A 25,322-nucleotide genomic window follows, 5' to 3' on the forward strand; every position below is an offset into this window, starting at 1 on the left:
ACGTCCCACGCTCTGCAGCAGAGCCGATGAGTAAATTGATGATTCCCTATATTTATGATAACATCCTCCTTAATTAATTGCAATACCGCTTATAATACTAAAGCTGGTTTTCTTGTATCATATTTGTATTTTCTCAGCAGCACATCCATCCAACACGCCATCATTGTAGCTCCTCCTACAGAATACTCAGGTTAGGTTGCGCCCGGTGAGTTTTATAGCAACTGTTGCCCTGTGAGGCAGCGCCATAGTCACCGTAGTCCTGGCGACTGTAACCCACCAACAACAACAACCTCTCGTTCCATCATTACCACCACACCATCCTCATCCTCATCAACCAGTCCTCAGCCCAGGTTTGAATATACTTACTATTTATACCAGCATGTGTTTTCTCTAATTCACGCCAAATGATTATACTTTATAAAATGTCTACCGTGCTATTTTTGTCATAAGCAAATTCATATCTGCTCTCCTTTATTACATGGTTAGCTAGCTGAGATAACGTTAATGTTATTTCCTTCCAGGTAACGTTAGAAAGCAATGTGCTTATTTGCGAAAGTAGCTAAACTAGCAAGCTAATAAACAACGTTTATACGCCAAAAAATGTTTTATGTTGCTAGCTTGCTAACGTTAGCTATTCTATCCGAGTTTGCTGTGGCTCATCGGCCGTGCAATGACAGCTAACGCTAGCTAGCTTGTTTTGGCTAACGCTAGTTAGCAACTAGCTAGATACAGTCAGAGCAGGTGTCTGATTTGTGTGTTTCAATGACCATCGCCAACTTCCTGGTATGATGGCTGTCAAGATACCGCACATTTTCAGTAATGTTATACGAAATATAGGTAGTTACTTGCTTTGTCATTTTAAATCAATTCGAGCTACCATGTTCATTCAGTAATTATTGCTAATTGAGGTTAGCAGTAGCTTTTCCCTTTTGTCTTTGCTTGCTAGCATACACTTGGTTAACCAGCTAGCTTCCTTTGTAGCTAGCGTTGCAGAGCAGGTGCCACAAAGGCTTCGGTTGCTCACCCTGTGTTAAGCGAGAGCGGCTAGCCAAGTTAGCTAGCTAACTACTTTAGCTAAACCTTTCAATGGTTATTAATTTCAGATGTTTTTAGGTGAATGTGTCATCACAATCCATTACCCGTTAACCAGCTAGCTAATTTCATTAGTCATAACCTATCTAGCTATGGCTAGCTAGCCAGTTTGAAATGCCTATGCTATGGCACAGAGCAATATCTAGCTAACGTTAGAATTGTTTAAGCTGATGCAAAAAGTAAAAGAAACAATAGCTATCACATTGACATTTAGCTACCGTTGTAGTGTGTGTGTCAGAGAGATGGAATTGTGCTGTGAGCAGGTAGAAGAGTGAAGTTGATACTGTCTTGAAGACAAAGCACAAATAATAAATGCAGTCATCTATCAAATTTCTTTAATTGTCAAGTTACATTAGGCTAATCAAAAACAAATTGAACCTGATGATGACAGGTGTTTTTGTTTTTGTTTTTAGTTACTTGTGGGGTTGGGTAGGTAGCTAACTGATGGGTTAATGACAGTGTAACCACCCTGTTTCAGCTGCGTTTTGGACTCACTGGTAGTGTTCCCCTGCTCAGACGTTGCATGCATCAGCCAATGGTTGCATGTTATGTCATCAACTGTGTCATTGACTGACAGATTTCTATAACATATGACATGGTTGGCTGATAGGTAAAATACCTATCCAGGCATTGTAAGATCTGGCAGATGTCAGCAACAGCTGGACAGAGGCGCCCACTGATTCCACCAAGCAGGGGAAATTTGGCCTAAAACTTACTGCAAATGACAGTCATGTCTCTTTATCTCACAGACATTCATGGCACGGAATACGAGGTTCATAACTTTTGAATATTCAATTCTAACTGGGATTGTACCTGGGGTTTTCAGGTGTCATTTTGTTAGGCCAACATTCTCTGACCCTCCTTGAAAACCGAGAGCAGTATAGAGTCGCTGGGACAATGAAAGGGGCAGCAGACAGTCAGGTTCTTAAAGTGGGAATTATTATTGTATCTGGAATAGACTGGGTGGCTTTGTAGTAATTATCAGGGCTATATCCCAGTTCTCTCCACCAAAGCATAATTAAAAAGGCTTTGAACACCCTTTTTACTCTCTCAAACCTCTGCAATTTGCATTAAGGTGCACCACACGTTTTATTAATCTGCAACATGGAAATATCCTAGCCATCTTTGCACTGAATGCTAGTTTGGTGTTTGCTCAGTCAAGAGTGGTGTATAGGCCTGCTGCCCAGATAAAAACATAAAATATCCTCTCATGCTACTCCTTACCGACAGACAATTTTTTACTTGATCAATTATAGGCTACGTTATTGTATAGTATTTCACAGCAAATTGTCAATGAAAGTGTAGAGACACATGGATCTATATAGATTATCAGTTTCCTCCTAGTGATCTTGAGGCTCTTATGCCCTCTTGGATGATCATTATAGATGGATTTGGACCCCTGTGCAAGGAAGGGAAAGCACCAGGTTTCTTTATGTTGCATTATCCTTCTTTACAGTCAGGTCCACTGGGAGTTCTCTGCAGCCAGCCGCAGCCCTCTGGTCCTGCTAGGGGAGAGGAACAGGTGTGTGTGGAGATGTGGGACAGGTGCACAGTGGGTCTTGGTGGGTCTCCTGACCCTAATTGTTTTTGAGCTCCCTCACATTACCTTCCCCTGACAAACAAGCCAAGAAATGACTGTTATAGTGCCTTCAGAGAGTATTCACACCCCGTGACTTTTTCCACATTTTGTTATTACAAAATGGGATTAAAATGTAGTTGATTGTCTTTTTTTGTGTGTCAACAATCGACACAAAATGCTCTAATGTGAAAGTGGAAGAAAAATTCTAAAATTTGTTAAACAGAATAATAGTGTGTGTGTGTGTGTGTGCTATATATATCACACACACACACAGTTGAAGTCGGAATTTTACATACCCTTACCATGGAGTCTTTAAAACTCGGTTTTCAACCACTCCACACATTTCTTGTTAACAAACTATCGTTTTGGCAAGTCGGTTAGGACATCTACTTTGTGCATAACACAAGTAATTTTTCCAACAATTGTTTACAGACAGATTATTTCACCTATAATTCACTGTATCACAATTCCAGTGGTTCAGAAGTTTACATACACTAAGTTGACTGTGCCTTTAAACAGCTTGGAAAATTCCAGAAAATGATGTCATGGATTTAGAAGCTTCTGATAGGCTAATTGACTTAATTTGAGTCAATTGGAGGTGTACCTGTGGATGTATTTCAGGGCCTACCTTCAAACTCAGCACCTCCTTGCTTGACATCATGGGAAACTCAAAAGAAATCATCCAAGACCTCAGAAAACAAATTGTAGACCTCCACAAGTCTGGTTCATCCTTGGGAGCAATTTCCAAACGCCTGATGGTACCACGTTCATCTGTACAAACAATAGTACGCAAGTATTAACAACATGGGACCACGCAGCCGTCATACCGCTCAGGAAGGAGACGCGTTCTGTCTCCTGGAGATGAACGTACTTTGGTGCGAAAAGTGCAAATCAATCCTAGAACAACAGCAAAGGACCTTGTGAAGATGCTGGAGAAAAAAGGTACAAAAGTATCTATACCCCCATTCAACCAGTCAAGTGTTGCTTTAGCAGTATGCTTAGGGTCATTGTCATGCTGGAAGGTGAACCTCAGTCCCAGTCTCAAATCTCTGGAAGACTGAAACAGGTTTCCCTCAAGAATTCCCTGTATTTAGCGCCATCCATCATTCCTTCAATTCTGACCTGTTACCCAGTCCCTGCCGAGGAAAAACATCCCCACAGCATGATGCTGCCACCACCATGCTTCACTGTGGGGATCGTGTTCTCGGGGTGATGAGAGGTGTTGTGTTTGCGCCAGACATAGCGCTTTCCTTGATGGCCAAAAAGCTCAATTTTAGTCTCATCTGACCAGAGTACCTTCTTGCATATGTTTGGGGAGTCTCCCACATGCCTTTTGGCGAACACCAAACGTGTTTGCTTATTTTTTTCTGTAAGTAATGGCTTTTTTCTGGCCACTCTTCTGTAAAGCCCAGCTCTGTGGAGTGTACAGTTTAAAGTGGTCCTACGGACAGATACTCCCATCTCCGCTGTGGAGCTTTGCAGCTTCTTCAGGGTTATTTTTGGTCTCTTTGTTGCCTCTCTGATTAATATTCCACCCACCACTGCGACCTGTATGCTCTTATCGGCTGGTCCTCGCTACGTATTCGTCGCCAGACCCACTGGCTCCAGGTCATCTATAAGTCTTTGCTAGGTAAAGCTCCGCCTTATCTCAGCTCACTGGTCACGATAACAACACCCACCTGTAGCATGCGCTCCAGCAGGTATATCTCACTGGTCATCCCCAAAGCCAACACCTCCTTTGGCCGCCTTTCCTTCCAGTTCTCTGCTGCCAGTGACTGGAACGAATTGCAAAAATCGCTGAAGCTGGAGACTTATATTTCCCTCACTAACTTTAAACATCAGCTATCCGAGCAGCTTACCGATCGCTGCAGCTGTACATAGCCCATCTGTAAATAGCCCATCCAATCTACCTACCCCCCATATTGTTTTTATTTACTTTTCTGCTCTTTTGCACACCAGTATTTCTACTTGCACATCTATCACTCCAGTGTTAATTTGCTAAATTATAATTACTTGCTACTATGGCCTATTTATTGCCTTACCCCCTCACGCCATTTGCACACACTGTATTTAGACTTTCTTTTTTTCTATTGTGTTATTGACTGTACGCTTGTTTATTCCATGTGTAACTCTGTGTTGTTGTTTGTGTGGCACTGCTTTGCTTTATCTTGGCCAGGTCGCAGTTGTATATGAGAACTTGTTATCAACTAGCCTACCTGGTTAAATAAAGGTGAAATAAATAAAATATTAAAAAATGCCCTCCTTGCCTGGTCCGTGAGTTTTGGTGGGCAACCCTCTCTTGGCAGGTTTGTTGTGGTGATATATTCTTTCCATTTTTTAAATAATGGATTTAATGGTGCTCTGTGGGATGTTCAAAGTTTCAGATTTTTTTTAGAACCTAACCCTGATCTGTTCTTCTCCACAACTTTGGCCCTGACCTGTTTGGAGAGCTCCTTGGTTTTCATGGTGCCGCTTGCTTGGTGGTGCCCTTTGCTTAGTGGTGTTGCAGACACTGGGGCCTTTCAGAACAGGTGTGTGTGTTTATAATATAAATATACTGAGATCATGTGACAGATCATATGACACTTAGATTGCACATAGGTGAACTTAATTAATGAAATAATGTGACTTCTGAGGGTAATTGGTTGGACCAGATCTTATTTAAGGGCTTCATAGCAAAGGGGGTGAATACATAAACACGCACCACTTTTCCTTGACTATTTTGTGCATGTCCATTACATGAAATCCAAATAAAAATCCATTAAATTACAGGTTGTAATGCAACTAAATAGGAAAAACGCCTCTGGGGATGAATACTTTTGCAAGGCACTGTATATTTATGTATGTATGTATGTTGAGCGTCGCTTGACAACCATTTTCAGGTCAGATTTAAGTCCAAGCTGGAACTCTGCATTTTAAGGAACATTCAGTCTTGGTACGTACAGGGCATTTGGTAAGTATTCAGACCCCTTCCCCTTTTCCACATTTTCTACGTTACAGCCTTATTCAAAAAAAAAAATATATATATATATATGTTCCCTCTTCTACACACAATACCCCGTTTTGATAAAGCAAAAGTGGGTTTTTAGTTAAAAAATAATACATAAATACCTTATTTACATGTATTCAGATCCTTTGCTTTGAGACTCGAAATTGAGCTCTGGTGATCAATGAAAACAGGATGCATTCTTGAGATGTTTCTACAACTTAATTGGAGTCCACTTGTTGTAAATTCAATTGATTGGACATGATTTGGAAAGGCGCACACCTGTCTATATAAGGTCCCACAGTTGATGGTGCATGTCAGAGCAAAAACCAAGCTATAAGGTTGAAGGAATTGTCTGTAGAGCTCCAAGACAGGATTGTGTCGAGGCACAGATCTAGGGAAGGGTACCAACACATTTCTACAGCGTTGAAGGTCCCCAAGAACACAGTGGCCTCCATCATTCTTAAATGGAAGAAGTTTGGAACCACCAAGACTTCATAGAGCTGGCTGCCAAGCCAAAGGGAGCAATTGGGGGAGAAGGGCCCTGGTCAGGGAGGTGACCAAGAACCCAATGGTCACACTGACAGAGCTCCATAATTCCTCTGTGGAGATGGGAGAACCTTCCAGAAGGACAACCATCTCTGCAGCACTCCACCAATCAGACCTTTATGGTAGAGTGGCCAGATGGAAGCCACTCCTCAGTAAAAGGCACATGACAGCCTGTTTGGAGTTTGCCAAAAGGCACCTAAAGGACTCTCAGATCATGAGAAACAAGATTCTCTGGTCTGATGAAACCCAAGATTGAACTCTTTGGCTGGAATGCTAAGCGTCACGTCTGGAGGAAACCTGGCACCATCCCTAGGGATATGCCCTATAGTGAAGCATGGTGGTGGCAGCAACATGCTGTGGGATGTTTTTCAGCTGCAGTAGCTGGGAGACTAGTCAGGATCGAGGGAAAGATTAACAGAGCAAAGTACAGAGAGATCCTTGATGAAAACCTGCCCCAACGCGCTCAGGACTTCAGACTAGGGTGAAGGTTCACCTTCCAACATGACAATGACCCTAAGCACACAGCCAAGACAACACAGGAGTGGCTTCGGGACAAGTCTCTGAATGTCCTTGAGTGGTCCAGCCAGAGCCCGGACTTGAACCTGATCGAACATCTCTGGAGAGACCTGAAATTAGCTGTGCAGCGATGCTCCTCATCCAACCTGACAGAGCTTCAACAAAATATTGAGTAAAGGGTCTGAATACTTATGTAAATGTGATATTTCAGTTTATTTTTTTATTTGCAAACATTTTCTTTTTCATTATGGGGTATTGTGTGTAGATTAATGAGGGGAAAAATCTACATACAATACCCCATAATGACAAAGAAAAAACATGTTTTTAGATAACCTAAAACACAAGTTGCTAAATTATTGACCTCCTGAAAGGTGATTTCATCTCCCGCTGTCTGGTGGAAGCAGACTGAACCAGATTTTCCTCTAGGATTTTGCCTAGCTCCATTCCGTTTCTTTATTATCCGGAAAAACTCCCCAGTCCTTAACGAGGATAAGCATACCCATAACATGACGCAGCCACCACGATGAGAATATGGAGAGTGGTACTCAGTAGTGTGTATTGGATTTTCCCTAAACATAACACTTTGTATTCAGGACATGAAGTTAATTTCTTTGCCACATGTTTTGCAGTATTACTTTAGTGCTGCCTTGTTGAAAACAGGATGCATGTTTTGGAATATTTTTATTCTGAACAGGCTTCCTTCTTTTCACTCTGTCAATTAGGTTAGTATTGTGGAGTAACTACAATGTTGTTGATCCATCCTCAGTTATCTCCTATCACAGCCATTAAACTCTCTCACTGTTTTAAAGTCACCATTGGCCTCATGGTGAAATCCCTAAGTGGCTTTCTTCCTCTCCAGCAACTGAGTTAGGAAGGACGCCTATATCTTTGTAGTGACTGGGTGTATTGATAATAACTTCTGTAATTAATAACTTCACCATGCTCAAAGAAATATTCAATGTCTGCTTTTTTATTTTATACCCATCTACCAATAGATGCCTTTGTGAGGCACTGGAAAACTTCCCTGGTCTTTGTGTTTTGAAATTCACTGCTCAATACATAATTGTATGTGTGCGGTACAGAGATGAGGTAGTCATTCAAAAATCATGTTAAACGTTGTTATTATTGCACACAGTGTGTCTATGCAACTTATTATGTGACTTGTTTACTCCTGAACGTATTTAGGCTTGCCACAACAAAGAGGTTGAATATGAATTACTCAAGACATTTCAGATTTTCATTTTTGATTAATTTGTAAACATTTCAAAAACATAATTCCACTTTGACATTATGGGTTATTGTGTGTAGGCCAGTGACAAAAAATCTAGATATTAAATTGTCCATCATTACTGCAGTGCAAGCCTATTTGGGTAGCTTCTCAAAATAAAATCATTTCAATCTTACCTTTTTATAGCAAGAAATCTGTTACGTCATATTCCACTGAATTTGTTGTGTGGGCCCTGATGCGTTAAGAAACCTCTGCAGGCATCAATTCCAAATGAACGGAACAGACTGGCAAAAGCAACATCGGGAAAACAATGAATTTAAATGAATAAATTACAACAAATTAGCTTAATGATTATTTGCACAACCTTGATTTGAGAAGTTATTGCTGTGATCTGAGGACTCTAGTTCTAAATCATGAGCATCTGAAAGTCTGTCTTTTGACACTATTGTTGTTCTACATTGTTAAAATAGGACCCATTAGTTATAGGCTAGGCCTATTTCATAGGAACATGCAACCACTGTCGTGTGTGTGACTCCCTCTTGATTTATATTCAGCCGATTCCTCCCCTCTCCTCTCCATAGATGTTTAAGGCAACACACACACGCACCTCTGTGGACAGAGGACAGGATGTCAGAAACGGCTAGTTATCAGATCACATTACCACTTACCTGAAGTCAGGTGTAGGGCAAAAATAGAACCATGCCACCTGTTCCCTGGATCCTGTTCCGTTTCCAATCACTTAAAGAGCAGCTGATTCATTCAATTATTCATCCATCCATTTTCATAGCTTAGCAGCATAAACTGGGTGTTTTGTTCTCTTATCTGCATCCACAGCACAGCAGCCTGTGTACACTACATGTGGATCAGACATTGTTGACCGAACAGGAGACCTTCACATGTTTAAATAAGCCCACCTCTGTCTGTCATCTCATTGTGTTTTTACATGACAAGGTGTACTGTATCACTTGTGTAGTCCTGCTCCATAATTGTAAGGGAAAGAGGGAGGCTCGCTCGGGTGGTGCTAGCACATGAGCAGATATAATACATTGCTGTAACTCCGATTTTAAGGTGTCCTACTAATTTGAAAGATTGCTCAGAAAACCAGGTGTTTTAATCGGCGCATGCTTTCCTTTGATTATGATCGTACGATGATTTAAGATAGTTATGTTAACCACCTTATTGTGCTTAATGCCATACTCTGTCTACTACCATAATCATTTTAAAACCAGATTATTGGTGTGCATGGAAACTTACTCATTGCCACATAGGTCTAACATGATGGTTGCCTTTCTTCCACAGTGTTACATCCCCTCTCCAAAACATGTTGTTTCAGGTCATTCATCAATACATTTTTAGGTTTTGTACAATCCACTTGCTATCAGTCTCATACTGAAAATGAATATAGGAGGCATCAGAATTTTTGACTTTCAACATAATATATTCATTTTGGTTACGCCATTCAAGTTGCACCTTTATTGGCTCTGATAATGTGATGACATCTTGCTCTGATGTAATAGCCCTCCCCATTTCCTCAGCTGTCAGTCAAATTGGGAGGAAGGAGCCGGGAAGGGTGAAGGTGAGGCTACACGAGTGTTGCCCTCCTCAGTGGCCTTTGTTTCTACATGGCTTTGTAGAACATGCAGTTGCTCAGTGGAGCACAGAGCTTAAGTGGGCCACAGGGGAGTGAGAGCAGGCTGACAAAGTGCCTAGGGATGGGGGGGTGTAAGGGGCGGCAGGTGCCCTGTTTACATCCAGAAAGTCATTCCTCTCTTTGTCTCCTAATCATCAGGGGTCTCGTCAGGGGCAGGCTGCAGGGAGCAGGTGGGCTTTGTGTAGTATAGTCAGACAGGGCCCTGCACTTTAGCTCTCCTTTGGCAGAGTGCATGGAGCAGAAGAAAAATGGAACCTGTGGAGACTAGAGGAGAGAGCGTGACCAGCAGGTAACCTCTGGATCCATCACTTAGCCATGTCAGCATCATCTCCCTGGCACCGACTGTCACTGTCAAGTTAGTTTCTGTTGTCTGCTGTGTTCCTAGCATCGCCCTGTGGTCAGGTACCTGGGCTTTTGGAGCTTTTTACACCATGTTATCAGGCTATCAGCAGAACATATGGAAAGTTAACTGAGAGACATTAAAAGGCCATCAACAAATCAGAGATGGAACAATAAGTGAATTAAGTCATATAGGATTTTCATCTTCACCGGATGCTGAGAGCTCTTCAACATGTTGAAAGTCTTTCTGCCTTGGGTTGTATCAACTGGCTAATACATTACAGAAACAAGGGGAATACTTCAACCCCTGCTGCACCATAAAAGTATAGGCTATGTTCCTTCCACTGAGAGGTTTCAGTTTGAAAGTTGTGACTGACGGCAGAACAACAGCAGCAGAATGTTCTGCCAGGTCTCTGGTTCTTTCTGTGAACAGCATGGAACCACCTGTCTGAATCAGTGCTCAACTGTTTCAGTTTTTTAGCAATAAAGGATGGGGGAAAATCCTATTAAATCCAGCCTCTTGAGTTGAATGGGAATGATGTCGCTCTCTGTGCATTCAGACCACAACACCTGTTAACCTCCGGTATATCACTGAAGATGAACAGAGAGAGAGAGAGCGAGATGGTGGAGGCCAGGCAGACCCTGGAGAGATGCAGAGCTATTAGGAGACAGGTTAATTAACCAGGAGAGGCTTGGTCATGGAAACTAAGTTGAGCAGAAGAGGGTGGGGGCACCGCGGAGGACAGAGGAGGAGGAGAGATGGCTGTTCTATGATTAGCCTACATGCTGCTTTACTGTGAATGTCTCCCTCTGCCCAAGTCCTCATCTCACCGTAGCTCTGTGTGTTCAGGGTTGGGTCGTTAGCCAATAAAGATGGATTCTAAATCACTGACACCCTGCATTTTGGGACATCTATGGATGTGTTCCAATGCAGAGGTGAGAGAACAAAGTAAAAAAACGTGGTTTGACAGAGGACATGACCAGATTTTCACAAAATGAACCGAAATGTGTTTGGCAATAAATAAATCAAAAGATGTCTGAATGATACAAAACAATTGGAAGTTGTAAAGAAATCCAGATTTGTGAGAGCAGAGAATGAAAGTGCAGCTCATTAGGGCTGTTAAATATTAACTGGATTTTATTGCTATGAACACAGAGACGAGAACTCGCTGCTTGGACCACTGACTCATACACTACCTTAGTGACCTAAGTACATTCTGTACTGCTGGCCACAGTTGCCTGTTGCATGAGTGCAGCAGCTATAATATCACAGGTACAGTCAGTGTGATGGGTTCCTAGTACCGTGTGACTTACTGGAGCAATTAGGGTTAAGTGCCTTACTCAAGGGTACATTGGCCGATTGTTCATCTAGTCGGCTCCGGGACTCGAACCAGCAACCTTATTGGTTACTGGCCCAACACTTTTAACTGCTAAGCTACCTGCAATTTCTATGGTACTGTGAATGTAAAAGTGAATGTTGTGCATAGACGATTGGCACAGAAGCTTACTTCCTGTCTTGCCAGGATCTGAATGATCACTGTTCATTAGTCAACCTGTATATTATAATAATAATATTATAGTTATTGTCAAATCATTGAGGATTTCTGTCTCTGTGAGTGATATTGATTTTCAAATCCCAGACCCATGGAAACAAAAAGGAGAGCCGCACATTCTAGGAGCTCAGATGCAATAATTGAGTAATCTAATATCCAACGTTTGGACAGACAAGCTGTCTTCATCAGGGTATAATGACAAACACTGCGGGTCACTAATTTATATAGTTTCAAAGGACACACAGGTGTCTGTGATCATGGCCGGGTGTGGCTTGATGTCATTGGTTGATTTACAGATATAAATAGAACATTAAAAAAAACATAAATGGATAGCATATAGTCATACAATTTGGCTAAATAGGCCTACAAACATTTACAATGAATATCAAAATCGCAAGAATGGCTTCAGATCGAAGTCTACTTTGAGATCAAAGGGAGCAAAGGGTCTTTTAAATTAATGATCCAGGCAGCCTCTCGTTTTAACAATAAATTGTCGAGGTCACCCCCTCTCCTAGGGAGGGTGACGTGTCCGATGCTGATATAACGTAGGGACAATATAGTGGTTTGCTTCCAAAAAGTGGGCCGCAACTGGGTATGTCGAGTTTTTGCACGTGATGGTGCTACGATGCTCTGAGATTTTTACTTTTAATTTGCGCTTCGTTTTACCCACCTCATTTTTACCACAAGAACAAGTTATAAGATAAATATCTACCTTAGTGGAGCATGTGATAACACCTTTTGATTGGGATCTCCTCCAATGGCACTTATCGTTTGAGTAGGGGTGTTAACCCCGGTGTCCTGGCTAAATTCACAATCTGTCCCTCATACCATCACAGTCACCTAATCATCCCCAGCTTACAATTGGCTCTTTCATCCCCGTCCTCTCCCCTGTAACTATTCCCCAGGTCGTTGCTGTAAATGAGAATGTGTGCTCAGTTGACTTACCTGGTAAAATAAGGGTTAAATAAATTAATAAAAGTGCCTTACTCAAGGGCACATCAGCAGATGTTTCACCTAGTCGGCTCAGGGACTCAAACCAGCAACCTTTTGGTTACTGGCCCAACACTTTTTTAACCTCTAAGCTACCTGCCATTTCTATGGCACTGTGACTGAATCTGTGCATAGATGATTGGTACAGAAGCTTACTTCCTGTCTTTCCAGGATCTGAATGATCACTGTTCATTAGTATATAATAATAATATTGGCAAATCATCTAGGATTTATGTAATATTGATTTTATACTCCCAGACACACCTTTTCATAAATTGTTCTGGTAATGTGTGTGCAAACCAAATTGAGAAGAAGGTTGCTTGTGGTTCGTTGCAGTGGAGTTTGTTTAGCCACTGTGGTGCTAGGCCAGAGTTCAGAGCTTGTGGTTCTCTATAGTCCCCTCCGTCTATGGCTCTGGTCGTACCCAGTTGACCAATGTGTCCTCTCTCCTGCAGGCGCCATGCAGACCCCTGAGGCAGGCGCTGACTCCGCCTCCACTGTCCCTCTCCAGACCGCCGTGTCTGTGCAGCCCGCAGGCTCCGCCCAGCAGGTGACCTCTCAGGTGCCTGTCCAGCAACAGGTAGTGTGTGTGTGTGTGTGTGTGTGTGTGTGTGTGTGTGTGTGTGTGTGTGTGTGTGTGTGTGTGTGTGTGTGTGTGTGTGTGTGTGTGTGTGTGTGAGATTTGTATCTAACGCTTCGCTGTGTTGTTGCAGGCCCAGACTGTTCAACAGGTTCAGCATGTATACCCAGCACAACAGGTGCAGTACGTGGAGGAGAACAGTGGCGTCTATACCAACGGGAATATGTGAGTGTTTAGTGTTGTTCACCCATTTTTTGCCACCACTCTGCTGCAGTGGCACTATACATAGTTGCTTTAATGTATTCTCTGTAGTCAATGGCAACAGCTAAAGTCACTTCGCAGCAGCATTTCTGCCACACAAACATGGCAGGGGCAGTACAAGCACAGTGAAGTAGTGTTTGAATATGTGCAGTCACCTGGAGATGACCAGGACTATCTAGAAGTGCTACGGAGTCTTCTCCTGGGCTTGGGGGACAGGATACACTCTCTACTGACTAGCCCAGGCTGTGGCTGTCCCATAGTGACAGACACACAGTCACAGACAGACAGGGGTCTCTGAGGGAGGGGCTCAGGGAGGGGTACAGCCCGGCTAACAGGCGAGCTGAACACAGTCTCACTTCAGGGCAGAACAAGTGAGCTGAGCACACACTTACACACTATCTATTTGAGTCTGTTAACTGTGTGTTAGTACCACATTCTTGTCTCCTCCACAGAAGTAGACAGAAAAGAGTACAGTAATGTCTTCTACATGAAAAAGGGCAGTGGCTATTTCTTACAGTTCAGATGATTTGTCAACAAGAATCATGCCAGTGCCCCAAACTTTAAAAGTGCAGTAACTGCAGTCAACTTTATTTTGGACGCAGTAATTGCAGAATAAAACCGGTTATTTTGGACACAACATACTGCAGTTATACTGACCTCTGACTGCAATTTTCTTTTGTACGGTCAGAGTTCTGGCATAGGTCTTATAAAAGGTTGAGAATATGTTTCTGGTCCACTTGAATTGAGACCTGCTATCATAAAGGGAGTTGTGTCAAGCCACTGAAGGGTGCCATTATATCAGAGGCCAGGTTAATGGAGTGACTGCAGTCAAAATGACAAACACAGAAATCTCTGTCAGCACGGCCACTCCTCAGGTGATTTGAGTAACTATGGAAACTCCACTTTCAATAACACAGGAATATTGCATGCCCACGAAGGCTCAGAATGGTACCGCTAATTCACATCCAATAGGCACTCTAGCACTCTATTGAAACTTGCCTTTATGTAAAGGGAAATTATCCTGAACCTATTGCTCTGGGGGGAAATGTGTAACTTTTTCCTCTACTATATTTGCCCAGACGGACATACTCGTACTCCGAGCCCCAGCTGTACAGCCAGAACAGTGGAGGGAGCTACTTTGACACGCAGGGCAGCTCATCCCAGGTGTCCACGGTGGTGTCATCCCATGGCATGGCCAACAACGGAGGGGGGAACGGGGGGCTGACCATGGGTCTGGCTGGGGGGCAGATCATCAGCAGCTCTGGGGCCTACCTCATCGGGGGCAACACCATGGATAACTCTGCCCCCCACCCAGCAGCCCAGACCACCCGAGCCTCCCCGGCCACTGTGAGTGTACGGCCCCCCTCTACTTACTATTCTCCGTCCCTGTCTGTCCCTGTCTGTCCCCGTCCGTCCCTGTATGTCTGTCTGTCTGTCAGGCCACTCCGTTCTGCCTGTCATAATGCATATCTGAAGCCTTTCTTCAGTAACTATAGCACCACTTAGCTACTTCATGTCGGTGTCGGAGAATGTCTGTAATTGTGTTGTCTCCCTATTTCCTGTGGTCTTCTCAGCTAGTACTTCAGTTTTCTATAGTCATCTACCCATCCAGTACTGTGAAACGGAATTTCCTCTCTTGTGCTGTGTTTTAGCTACAGTGTAAATAAATAGTAATCTCCACCATAATATTTGTTGGTTCTGCTTTACTGTCTAGCGAAGCGTTTAGACTTGAGTGCAGTCCACCGCAGTGGATCTGTGCTACCTTCTGGTGGCTGAATATGGTAGTTTCACAATATGGTAGTTTCACAGCTTCTGAGATAATTTCTTATATTATTGTGGTGTTAACCTTTTTCATTGTTTTGCTTGACTTTCAAAAGAAGAAGTATGTCCATGTACAGACAGACAGACATTAAATTGAATTTAAGTTTAAACTGACTTCGCAAAGCTGGGCTTTTAGGAGTAATTTGGATAATGCTTGCTTTAGGATCTGTCCTGGATTTTCAGATTTTCTATGTGTGTCCGTATTTTCATTGTTCTACTGCAACTTCGTCCTTTGTTGTTTTTCCTTCCATTTTTTTTGCTCCTTGGTCTATCAGATTGAAATGGCGATTGAGACACTCCAAAAGACTGAAGGTTTATCCAGTCAGAGAAGCTCGCTGCTCAACAGCCATGTAAGTCACCACTCTAAACGCCTCACCTTGCCTGCATAGCTGTGCTCCCTCTCTTCTAGTATCTCCAGCTCTCCTTCTCTTCTGGTATCTCTAGCTCTCCCTCTTCTGGTATCTCTAGCTCTCCCTCTTCTGGTATCTCCAGCTCTCTCTCTCCCCCTCTTCTAGTATCTCCAGCTCTCTCTCTCCCCCTCTTCTAGTATCTCCAGCTCTCTCTCTCTTCCAGTATCTCTAGCTCTCCTTCTCCTCTAGTATCTCCAGCTCTCCCTCTCTTCTAGTATCTCCAGCTCTCCCTCTCTTCTAGTATCTCCAGCTCTCTCTCTCTCTCTCTCTCTTCCTCTCTTTCACTCTGTGGTGATGGGGATGCCTCCTGTGCTCTGATTTAAATGTTTCACTCCTTTAGTTAATTGTGCTTTTAATGCCAGGTCAGTGGGTGATGGTGTTTTACAGACAAGTGGGGGAGGGTGACACATGGGACAATCTGCTAGTGACATACCTGTGTGTAATTGACACCATACACCCCCCCCCCCCTCCCCCGCAGCTGCAGTGGCTACTGGATAACTATGAGACAGCGGAGGGGGTGAGTCTGCCTCGCTCCACCCTCTACAACCACTACCTGCGCCACTGCCAGGAGCAGAAGTTGGACCCGGTCAACGCTGCTTCCTTTGGGAAACTCATCCGCTCCATCTTCATGGGGCTCCGCACGCGTCGCCTGGGCACACGGTGAGCTACTGAGAGAACAGACACACTCTAGTTTTGACCTCTCTCTCTCCTCTTCTTCTAGCCTATCTCTACGTCTTCAGCCCTGCTCTCTCTTCTCTTCTTCTATCCTATCTCTACTCCTCCAGTCCTACTCTCTCTCCTCTTCTTCTATCCTATCTCTACGTCTCCAGTCCTCCAGTCCTACTCTCTCTCCTCTTCTTCTATCCTATCTCTACGTCACCAGTCCTCCAGTCCTACTCTCTCTCCTCTTCTTCTATCCTATCTCTACGTCACCAGTTCTCCAGTCCTACTCTCCTCTTCTTCTATCCTATCTCTACGTCTCCAGTCCTCCAGTTCTGTTCTCTGTATCTTCTCTAACTTGAGTATTTCCCTTTTCCTTGGCCTTTATTTTTTTCCCTTCTGTCTTCATTAGGATTTCATGTTTGGTATTACAGCATGTTTGATTGGTATAGTGTTCTTCAGTACTGAGAACAGTTAGCTGATCATTCCTGACTGTGTGTGTTGCAGAGGGAACTCGAAGTACCACTACTATGGGATCCGGTTGAAGCCGGACTCTCCTCTCAACAGACTGCAGGAGGACATGCAGTACATGGCCCTCAGACAGCAGCCTGTCCAACAGAAACAGAGGTACAACACACACACATACAGGCTTTCATACACACACACACACACACACACACACACACACACACATACATACAGTACTGACTGAGGCATTGTTATTGTAGGTTTAAGCCGATGCAGAAGGTTGATGGTGTATCTGGGGAGAACTTCTCAGGCGGAGGCCAGCACACCCCCAGTGCAGCGGAGCAGACTGTCATCGCACAAAGCCAGCACCACCAGCAGTACCTGGGTGAGTGAGCAGTGTGTATGCTTACTAACTGACTTGCAGCGTCAATAGATTGATACCGTTTGATGGTCCCAGAAGGTCTATTTCTTGACACAATTTGTTTGATAGTATGTGCTCCTCTGCTGAGTTCTGTTAGCAGTCTCCTAAGTGTTCTCCTGCTGAGTTCTGTAAGCAGTCTCCTAAGTGTTCCCCTGCTGAGTTCTGTAAACAGTCTCCTAAGTGTTCTTCTGGCTGAGTTCTGTTAGCAGTCTCCTAAGTGTTCCTCTGCTGAGTTCTGTAAGCAGTCTCCTAAGTGTTCCTCTGCTGAGTTCTGTTAGCAGTCTCCTAAGTGTTCCTCTGCTGAGTTCTGTAAGCAGTCTCCTAAGTGTTCCCCTGCTGAGTTCTGTAAACAGTCTCCTAAGTGTTCTTCTGCTGGATTCTGTTAGCAGTCTCCTAAGTGTTCCTCTGCTGAGTTCTGTAAGCAGTCTCTAAGTGTTCCCTCTGCTGAGTTCTGTAAGCAGTCTCCTAAGTGTTCCCCTGCTGAGTTCTGTAAGCAGTCTCCTAAGTGTTCCTCTGCTGAGTTCTGTAAGCAGTCTCCTAAGTGTTCCTCTGCTGAGTTCTGTAAGCAGTCTCCTAAGTGTTCCTCTGCTGAGTTCTGTAAGCAGTCTCCCTAAGTGTTCCTCTGCTGAGTTCTGTAAGCAGTCTCCTAAGTGTTCCTCTGCTGAGTTCTGTAAGCAGTTCCCTAAGTGTTCCTCTGCTGAGTTCTGTAAGCAGTCTCCTAAGTGTTCCTCTGCTGAGTTCTGTAAGCAGTCTCCTAAGTGTTCCTCTGCTGAGTTCTGTAAGCAGTCTCCTAAGTGTTCCTCTGCTGAGTTCTGTAAGCAGTCTCCTAAGTGTTCCTCTGCTGAGTTCTGTAAGCAGTCTCCTAAGTTGTCCTCTGCTGAGTTCTGTAAGCAGTCTCCTAAGTGTCCTCTGCTGAGTTCTGTAGCAGTCTCCTAAGTGTTCCTCTGCTGAGTTCTGTAAGCAGTCTCCTAAGTGTTCTCTGCTGAGTTCTGTAAGCGTCTCCTAAGTGTTCCTCTGCTGAGTTCTGTAGGCAGTCTCCTAAGTGTTCCTACGCTGCTGCTTGAGTTCTGTAAGCAGTCTCCTAAGTGTTCCTCTGCTGAGTTCTGTAAGCAGTCTCCTAAGTGTTCCTCTGCTGAGTTCTGTAAGCAGTCTCCTCAGTGTTCCTCTGCTGAGTTCTGTAAGCAGTCTCCTAAGTGTTCCCTGTCGGTTATATCCTGCACTGAACCATTGATACCATTTTCTCAGCCTTTAGCATTTCCTTGTTAAATATCTACCCTGTTTGTTTCTCTGCTTTTTTACTGGACTGATAACGTGAGTTGTTGTTGACCTTGATTTCCATGTGTCCCTCCTGACAGACACATCGCGGGCCCTGCCAGACTTTGTGGAGCTGGACCTGGGAGAGACTAACGTGGACAACGTCAGCCCAGATGACATCAAAGCTCTCCAGTCACTCTACAGAGAGCACTGTGAGGTCAGAGATTATCCATCACCTCTAACAACATTTCACATCAAAGTTTTGTATTATGCTAAATGTGCAAATGAATGGGAGCTTTCTTTGGCATGCATGATATTTCCAAGTCTTCATCTCCACTAATCAAATCAAATTTTATTGGTCACATACACATGGTTAGCAGATGTTATAGCAAAATACTTGTGCTTCTAGTTCCGACAGTGCAATATCTAACAAGTAATCTAACAATTTCCCAACAACTACCTAATACACACAAATCTAAAGGGGTGAATGAGAATATGTACATGTAAGTATATGGATGCACACCAGATCATCCATGCTAATCAGAATGACCGTGAATGAGCATTGTGTGATGTTGACCATGTCGTGTGTCTCTTGCAGGCCATTCTGGATGTGGTGGTCAACCTCCAATTCAGTCTAATAGAGAAGCTGTGGCAGACTTTCTGGCGCTATTCTCCTTCTGACTCAGTGGAGGGCGCCACCATCACAGAAAACAGGTCAGCTTTCTTTCTCTCTCTCTCTCTCTCTCTCTCTCTCCGTCTCCCTCTCTCGCTCTCTGTTTCTCACACACACTCTCTCTCACTCGTTATCTCTCCCTCTCTCTTGTCGTCATTAATCATTGTCCATTAGGGATGGATCGAGATTTACACAATGGTTACCTGGAGGAAAATGGGAGAGGGTCATGTTTTTTAAATTTCAGTCAAAGGAAAGGTTTAGTATTTTTGTATTTATTATGTAGTCCAGGGGAGGGTCATGTAATATGTAATTGATGAAATGTAAATATTTCTCAGTGTGTATCAGTTTTCTGTGTGTATCAAGAATGGTCCACCACCCAAAGGACATCCAGCTAACTTGACACAGCTGTGAGAAGCACTGGAGTCAACATGGCATCCCTGTGGAAAGCTTTCAACACCTTGTAGAGTCCATGCCCCGACGAGTCTGTTCTGAGGACAAAAGGGGGGCGGGGTGCAACTCAATATTAGGAAGGTGTTTCTAATGTTTGGTATACTCAGTGTATACCCGATGCCACCCCTCTTCTCTGATTCTCCGCTGGGCGCCCAATATCAAGTGCGCCTATAGGCTATTTAGTGTGGTCTCAATCAAAGGATCCATAGCCTATAGGCTACAAAGTCCATGCTCGGAGAAGCATAGAGCAAAGTTATATTTGTAAGATAGCTGCTGGGATGGTGTAAATAAAACTAGGCTGCATTACACACTGTAATGGATAATCCAACCCTGAGCCCCGGCCTTCTCTGCTCTTGCTGATCAAAAACGTTTTTGTGAGCTGTCTAACCAATGGCTGTGCTGTGTAGGCCTACGGGGGCAGTTCAGGAGGAGAGTCAAATGCTTCTTCCAAAGAAAATCTTTGACTAGGCATTAGTCCAAAAAATTCACTGGCTTGCGTACCGACTACCTTGTTACTACTAAGCTATGTGGAATTGTTTTAAGGTCATACCAAGGATAATTTTGCGATTTGATTTTGAATTTTAAGACCCCTTGAAGTATCCCAAAAATTATTAGATGGATAACATTTTTTGGTTTTACTGCTGTTAGCCCATAGAAATGCATTGAATAACAGATTCACTACATGGAACAACAGATAGTCCCCCCCAAAAAAATCTAAAGGAAGTTTGTTCTGAAGGATCTGTCCTATATCTGAGAGATAAGAAAGATCAGGAAACAATATATTTTACATGTATTTAACCCCTTATTTTTGGCACTAAACTGTCTCCATATATACTGTATTTCCATACATTGTTTCAACTGGTAGCGGGGGACCGTCAGACGAATCTTGAGGCTTGTGCGCATCTTAGAGCAAAACCAACATGTTTGTGAGAGTCTCACCTTTACATAGAGAGGTCATATTTGTGTGTAGCCCAAACTGTAGTCCAAAATTCCTGCGTTTGCCATGTAATGCTTACAGGACGAAGAACCGTTTTTAAAACTGCATATCTAAGGCAGTCTGTCTGTCCAAGAAATGAGGGTAAACAGTAGACATGTTCTCTGCTATCCACTTTGTTTTAATTATTATTTTGGGTATAGGGGCGGGTCACTTTTTTTCAAGTGTTCAGGAAGGGTTTAGGTCAAATGTATTTTGCTGAGCTGAAGGGAGGGCCATCCATTTTCATTTCAGAGAGGTCTGATTTTCTCCATGTAACCCTTATTATAAATAACGTTCACTTCATTAAAACATATTTCATTATAGTTAGCCTAAACTCTTCATCCTCTTGAATGCTTCAAATATCCTTTTGATTATGTCTTTTGATTGGAGAGATGTAATGTGGCTGGTCAAAAGTCAACCCCATCCCCGGACAGTAGGGCCAGTGAGATTGAGGTGAATCTGATCCAGTATATGAGAGTATGTGTAACTTTTGAACCCTGTCTCCACAGTGGTGTGAGTGAGATTGAGGGCCGTCTGCCCTGCTGCAGACTGCTGGTGCTCTGTAGGAACGAGGCTGTGCTCAAGTGGATGAGTTCCTGTGACCACCTGATGTACCAGGCCCTAGTGGAGATCCTCATCCCTGATGTCCTCAGACCCATCCCCAGTGAGTGGCTGTCACACACACGCACTTTCTCACTCGTCCTTAGTTGGGTATCAGAATTAACATTTTGGTCATTAAATAGACTGCTGTGCTTTGTATCTGTCCCTCTAGGTGCCTTGACTCAAGCCATCCGCAACTTTGCCAAAAGCCTGGAAGGCTGGCTCAACAATGCCATGAACACCATTCCACAGAGAATGATCCAGACCAAGGTAAACACACACACACCTACTTGCTCACCTACTTACACACATGTTGCCAAATCAACTTAAATTGCCTATTTTTGTATTATTTGCTTTGATCCTGACTTTCCTCTTTTATCCTTTCGATTTGGTCTGATTCTAATTGGCTGCTGTTTGATTGGCTGCAGGTTGCCGCTGTTAGTGCCTTTGCTCAGACGCTGCGTCGCTACACTAGTCTGAACCACCTGGCCCAGGCAGCACGCGCCGTGCTGCAGAACACCTCACAGATCAATCAGATGCTCAGCGACCTCAACCGCGTCGACTTCGCCAACGTGCAGGTCCGTCTGTCCCTCTGGCTGGCTGTCCGTCCCTCCGTCCGGCTGTCTGGCTGTGGTTTTGTTTGATTGTCTGTGTATTTATTTAGAGGGATACATCTGTCCTCATCTGTTAGTCCTCTCTCTGCTTGAATTTGCTGTTTATTTCATCAAAGGATGCGTGTGCGTCTGTGTATTTGCAAGTCCACACTGACCCGTCCCATCTCTCTCTCTCTCCTTTCTCTCTTTAGGAGCAGGCGTCGTGGGTGTGTCAGTGTGAGGAGGGTGTGGTTCAGAGGTTAGAGCAGGACTTCAAGGCCACCCTGCAGCAGCAGAGCTCACTAGAGCAGTGGGCTGCCTGGCTGGACAACGTGGTGACCCAGGTCCTACAGCCCTTCGAGGACCGGCCCAGCTTCCCCAGGGCGGCACGACAGTTCCTGCTCAAGTGGTCTTTCTACAGGTCAGCTACTGTACCGTCCATAGAAATAGAATGAGATCATAGACATTGAATGAGATCATGGAAATAGAATGGGTTCTGTGAGTTTTCAAAAATGTTCAATTTCTATGTTTTTGCCCTCTTACCCAATTTAAGTAGTGTGTTGTATTGTTTATCATATTCATTGAGCTAGATAGCTATGTCAGCTTATTAGAAGTTTTCCAGTGGTTGATGAGGATCTCCTGTTCATCTCTTTGTCAGCTCCATGGTGATTCGGGACCTGACCCTGCGCAGCGCGGCCAGTTTCGGCTCGTTCCACCTGATCCGCCTGCTCTACGACGAGTACATGTTCTACCTGGTGGAACATCGCGTCGCCCAGGCAACCGGCCAGACACCCATCAGTGTCATGGGAGAAGTAAGGGCCAGAAGAAATTAACACGTTATATATATATACACACACACACATAATTGTAACAGTCCCATTACCTTTAGGCTTAGTTTCAGAATGGTTTCTGTGTGATGTTTATTGTATTGCAGTTCGATGACCTCAACGCCATGTCACCTGCTAACATAGACAAAGGTAAGCCAACCCCAAGCTGTGTCTACAGGCTAAGTCTCTGTAGGTTTCTGTGTCTACAGGCTAAGTCTCTGTAGGTTTCTGTGTTCTTTACAGCTAAGTCTCTGTAGGTTTCTGCGTCTACAGGCTAAGTCTCTGTAGGTTTCTGTGTCTACAGGCTAAGTCTCTGTAGGTTTCTGCGTCTACAGGCTAAGTCTCTGTAGGTTTCTGCGTCTACAGGCTAAGTTCCTGTTAGGTTCTGCGTCTACAGGCTAAGTCTCTGTAGGTTTCTGCGGTCTACAGGCTAAGTCTCTGTAGGTTTCTGCGTCTACAGGCTAAGTCTCTGTAGGTTTCTGCGTCTACAGGCTAAGTCTCTGTAGGTTTCTGCGTCTACAGGCTAAGTCTCTGTAGGTTTCGTGTCTACAGGCTAAGTCTCTGTAGGTTTCTGCGTCTACAGGCTAAGTCTCTGTAGGTTTGCGTCTACAGGCAAGTCTCTGTAGGTTTCTGCGTCTACAGGCAAGTCTCTGTAGGTTTCTGCGTCTACAGGCAGTCTCTGTAGGTTTCTGCGTCTACAGGCTAAGTCTCTGTAGGTTTCTGCGTCTACAGGCTCAAGTCTCTGTAGGTTTCTGCGTCTACAGGCTAAGTCTCTGTAGGTTTCTGCGTCTACAGGCTAAGTCTCTGTAGGTTTCTGCGTCTACAGGCTAAGTCTCTGTAGGTTTCTGCGTCTACAGGCTAAGTCTCTGTAGGTTTCTGCGTCTACAGGCTAAGTCTCTGTAGGTTTCTGCGTCTACAGGCTAAGTCTCTGTAGGTTTCTGCGTCTACAGGCTAAGTCTCTGTAGTTTCTGCGTCTACAGGCTAAGTCTCTGTAGGTTTCGCGTCTACAGGCTAAGTCTCTGTAGGTTTCTGCGTCTACAGGCTAAGTCTCTGTAGGTTTCTGCGTCTACAGGCTAAGTCTCTGTAGGTTTCTGCGTCTACAGGCAAGTCTCTGTAGGTTTCTGCGTCTACAGGCTAAGTCTCTGTAGGTTCTGCGTCTACAGGCTAAGTCTCTGTAGGTTTCTGCGTCTACAGGCTAAGTCTCTGTAGGTTTCTGCGTCCTACAGGCCGTAAGTCTCTGTAGGTTTCTGCGTCTACAGGCTAAGTCTCTGTAGGTTTCTGCGTCTACAGGCTAAGTCTCTGTAGGTTTCTGCGTCTACAGTACATGGAGTTCTTAAGATCTTTGAGATATGTCCGTCCAGCATGGCTGTGGGTCATTCAGCTTTCAGGAGCCTTAACTCCTCTTATCTTGGTCTCCACGTGCTGTCACTTAAAGAGCAGCGCCTTCAATTATTACCCATTGATTTAGTTAAATGTAACATTAAAATGTTAGTAAGAAAAGCTGTTTTTTTGTGTGCAGCCTTTCCTGTCAAAACAATGGTCCCGCAGGACTACTGAGAATCCTGGAGAATCATTATTTTAACCCTGTACCTCTGGTCTTCCTGTACCCCTGGTCTTCCTGCCCATCTGTCTGACTGACCTTGTCCCTCTGTCCAGACGAGGTGAGTGAGATGGACAGTGACCTGGAGGAGGACATGGAGGAGTCTGGGGAGCCGCTGGCCAAGCGGGAGAAGGCTGAGGTGGAACATGAGCACCAGGTGATCCAGGTGATTCAGGTGGGGGCTCTGGAGGACGGCAGTAACCCCGTGGTGGGGGTGCTCCAGCCGGGCATCCTGCACTCCCTGCCCCAGCCCCCCCAGGACCACGCTGAGCACATCCTCACCCCTTCTGCTGCCACCCCCACCATCCGCCACTGCAGCGCCACCGGCAACACCTACGCCTCCGTCTGAAGAGAGAGAGACGCCCACAAACCACTCATCTCTTGATCTGTCTGTCTCTCCCTCTCTCTCTCTCTATTTCTATGGGTCACGCTGTCACACACACGTCTGCACTATTTCCCTCTGTCATGCGCTGTGTTTTCTCTGCTCTCCTCCGCCCCGGGCCACTAGAGGACGATGAAAATCACCATGACCACAGCCGCTGGCGTCACACAAACCGTGGATAGATTAAGAGAGCTAGATGTGAATAGGAATGTGGGCGGGCCGCCTCTGTCTGCTGTCATCCCATGNGGCCAACCTCTCTTCTCTCTGTCTCTCTATCTGTCTCACTGTCACACACGTCTGCACTGTCCCCTCTGTCGTACGCTGTGTTTTCTCTGCACTCGTCTAGACACACTCCTCCCCCCTCCACCCTGACCAGTAGGGGAGCGTGAAAAACATCACGACCACAGCTGGCGTCACACAAGCAGTGGATGGATGAGGGATGAGTAGAGCTAGACGGGAATGTGGATCTGCTGGGGAGAGTCATGTGGACGGGCTGTCTCTGTCTGTCATGTGGCTGTCCTCTGGGTCAGGGAGGGGGATTGGGAGGTGGGGGGGTTGTACAGGCGTGAGACACTGGCTGACCCTACTGTAGCTGTGTAGAAGGGAAGGTGTCCTTACTTAGAGATTGACATATTTCCTGATGTTTAAAAGCTCAAATCCAAGCCACCAGCCCCAGAAGAACAACGGCATTGATTGACAGAAAACACTTGGTTCTCTCTTAGATTGGCTTGTTTAGTATATATCTAAACAACCACACAGGTGCTGTTCTCTTACACTACCAGATGTTCAGACAGAATTCAGTTGAATGACATAATATTTTTTAAGTCATGAATTTTTCGAAGCTTTGTTGAGATTGGACATTT

General features: G+C 44.5%; 1 protein-coding gene across 2 annotated transcripts; it reads left to right on the top strand.

The window, feature by feature from the left end:
• The first annotated feature begins 218 nt into the window (after positions 1-218).
• On the top strand, positions 219-24,710 carry LOC111981086 (transcription factor RFX3-like). Of its 2 annotated transcripts, none has more exons than XM_024012226.2 (17): positions 219-350; positions 12,939-13,063; positions 13,197-13,288; positions 14,404-14,677; positions 15,421-15,495; positions 16,034-16,215; positions 16,723-16,842; positions 16,944-17,068; positions 18,460-18,575; positions 18,957-19,072; positions 20,967-21,121; positions 21,230-21,327; positions 21,486-21,635; positions 21,863-22,071; positions 22,309-22,462; positions 22,585-22,627; positions 24,134-24,710. In XM_024012226.2, the coding sequence occupies exons 2-17, from the start codon at positions 12,944-12,946 to the stop codon at positions 24,424-24,426; spliced, it is 2,322 nt and encodes a 773-aa protein (XP_023867994.1). In that variant the 5' UTR covers positions 219-350; positions 12,939-12,943; the 3' UTR covers positions 24,427-24,710. The 2 variants fall into 2 exon arrangements, with proteins under 2 accessions (XP_023867994.1, XP_023867996.1); XM_024012228.2 differs by having other exon boundaries at positions 14,404-14,671.
• The last annotated feature ends 612 nt before the right edge of the window (positions 24,711-25,322 follow it).

Source organism: Salvelinus sp. IW2-2015, linkage group LG20, assembly GCF_002910315.2.
Source record: "Salvelinus sp. IW2-2015 linkage group LG20, ASM291031v2, whole genome shotgun sequence".
NCBI classification, from domain to species: Eukaryota; Metazoa; Chordata; class Actinopteri; order Salmoniformes; family Salmonidae; genus Salvelinus; species Salvelinus sp. IW2-2015.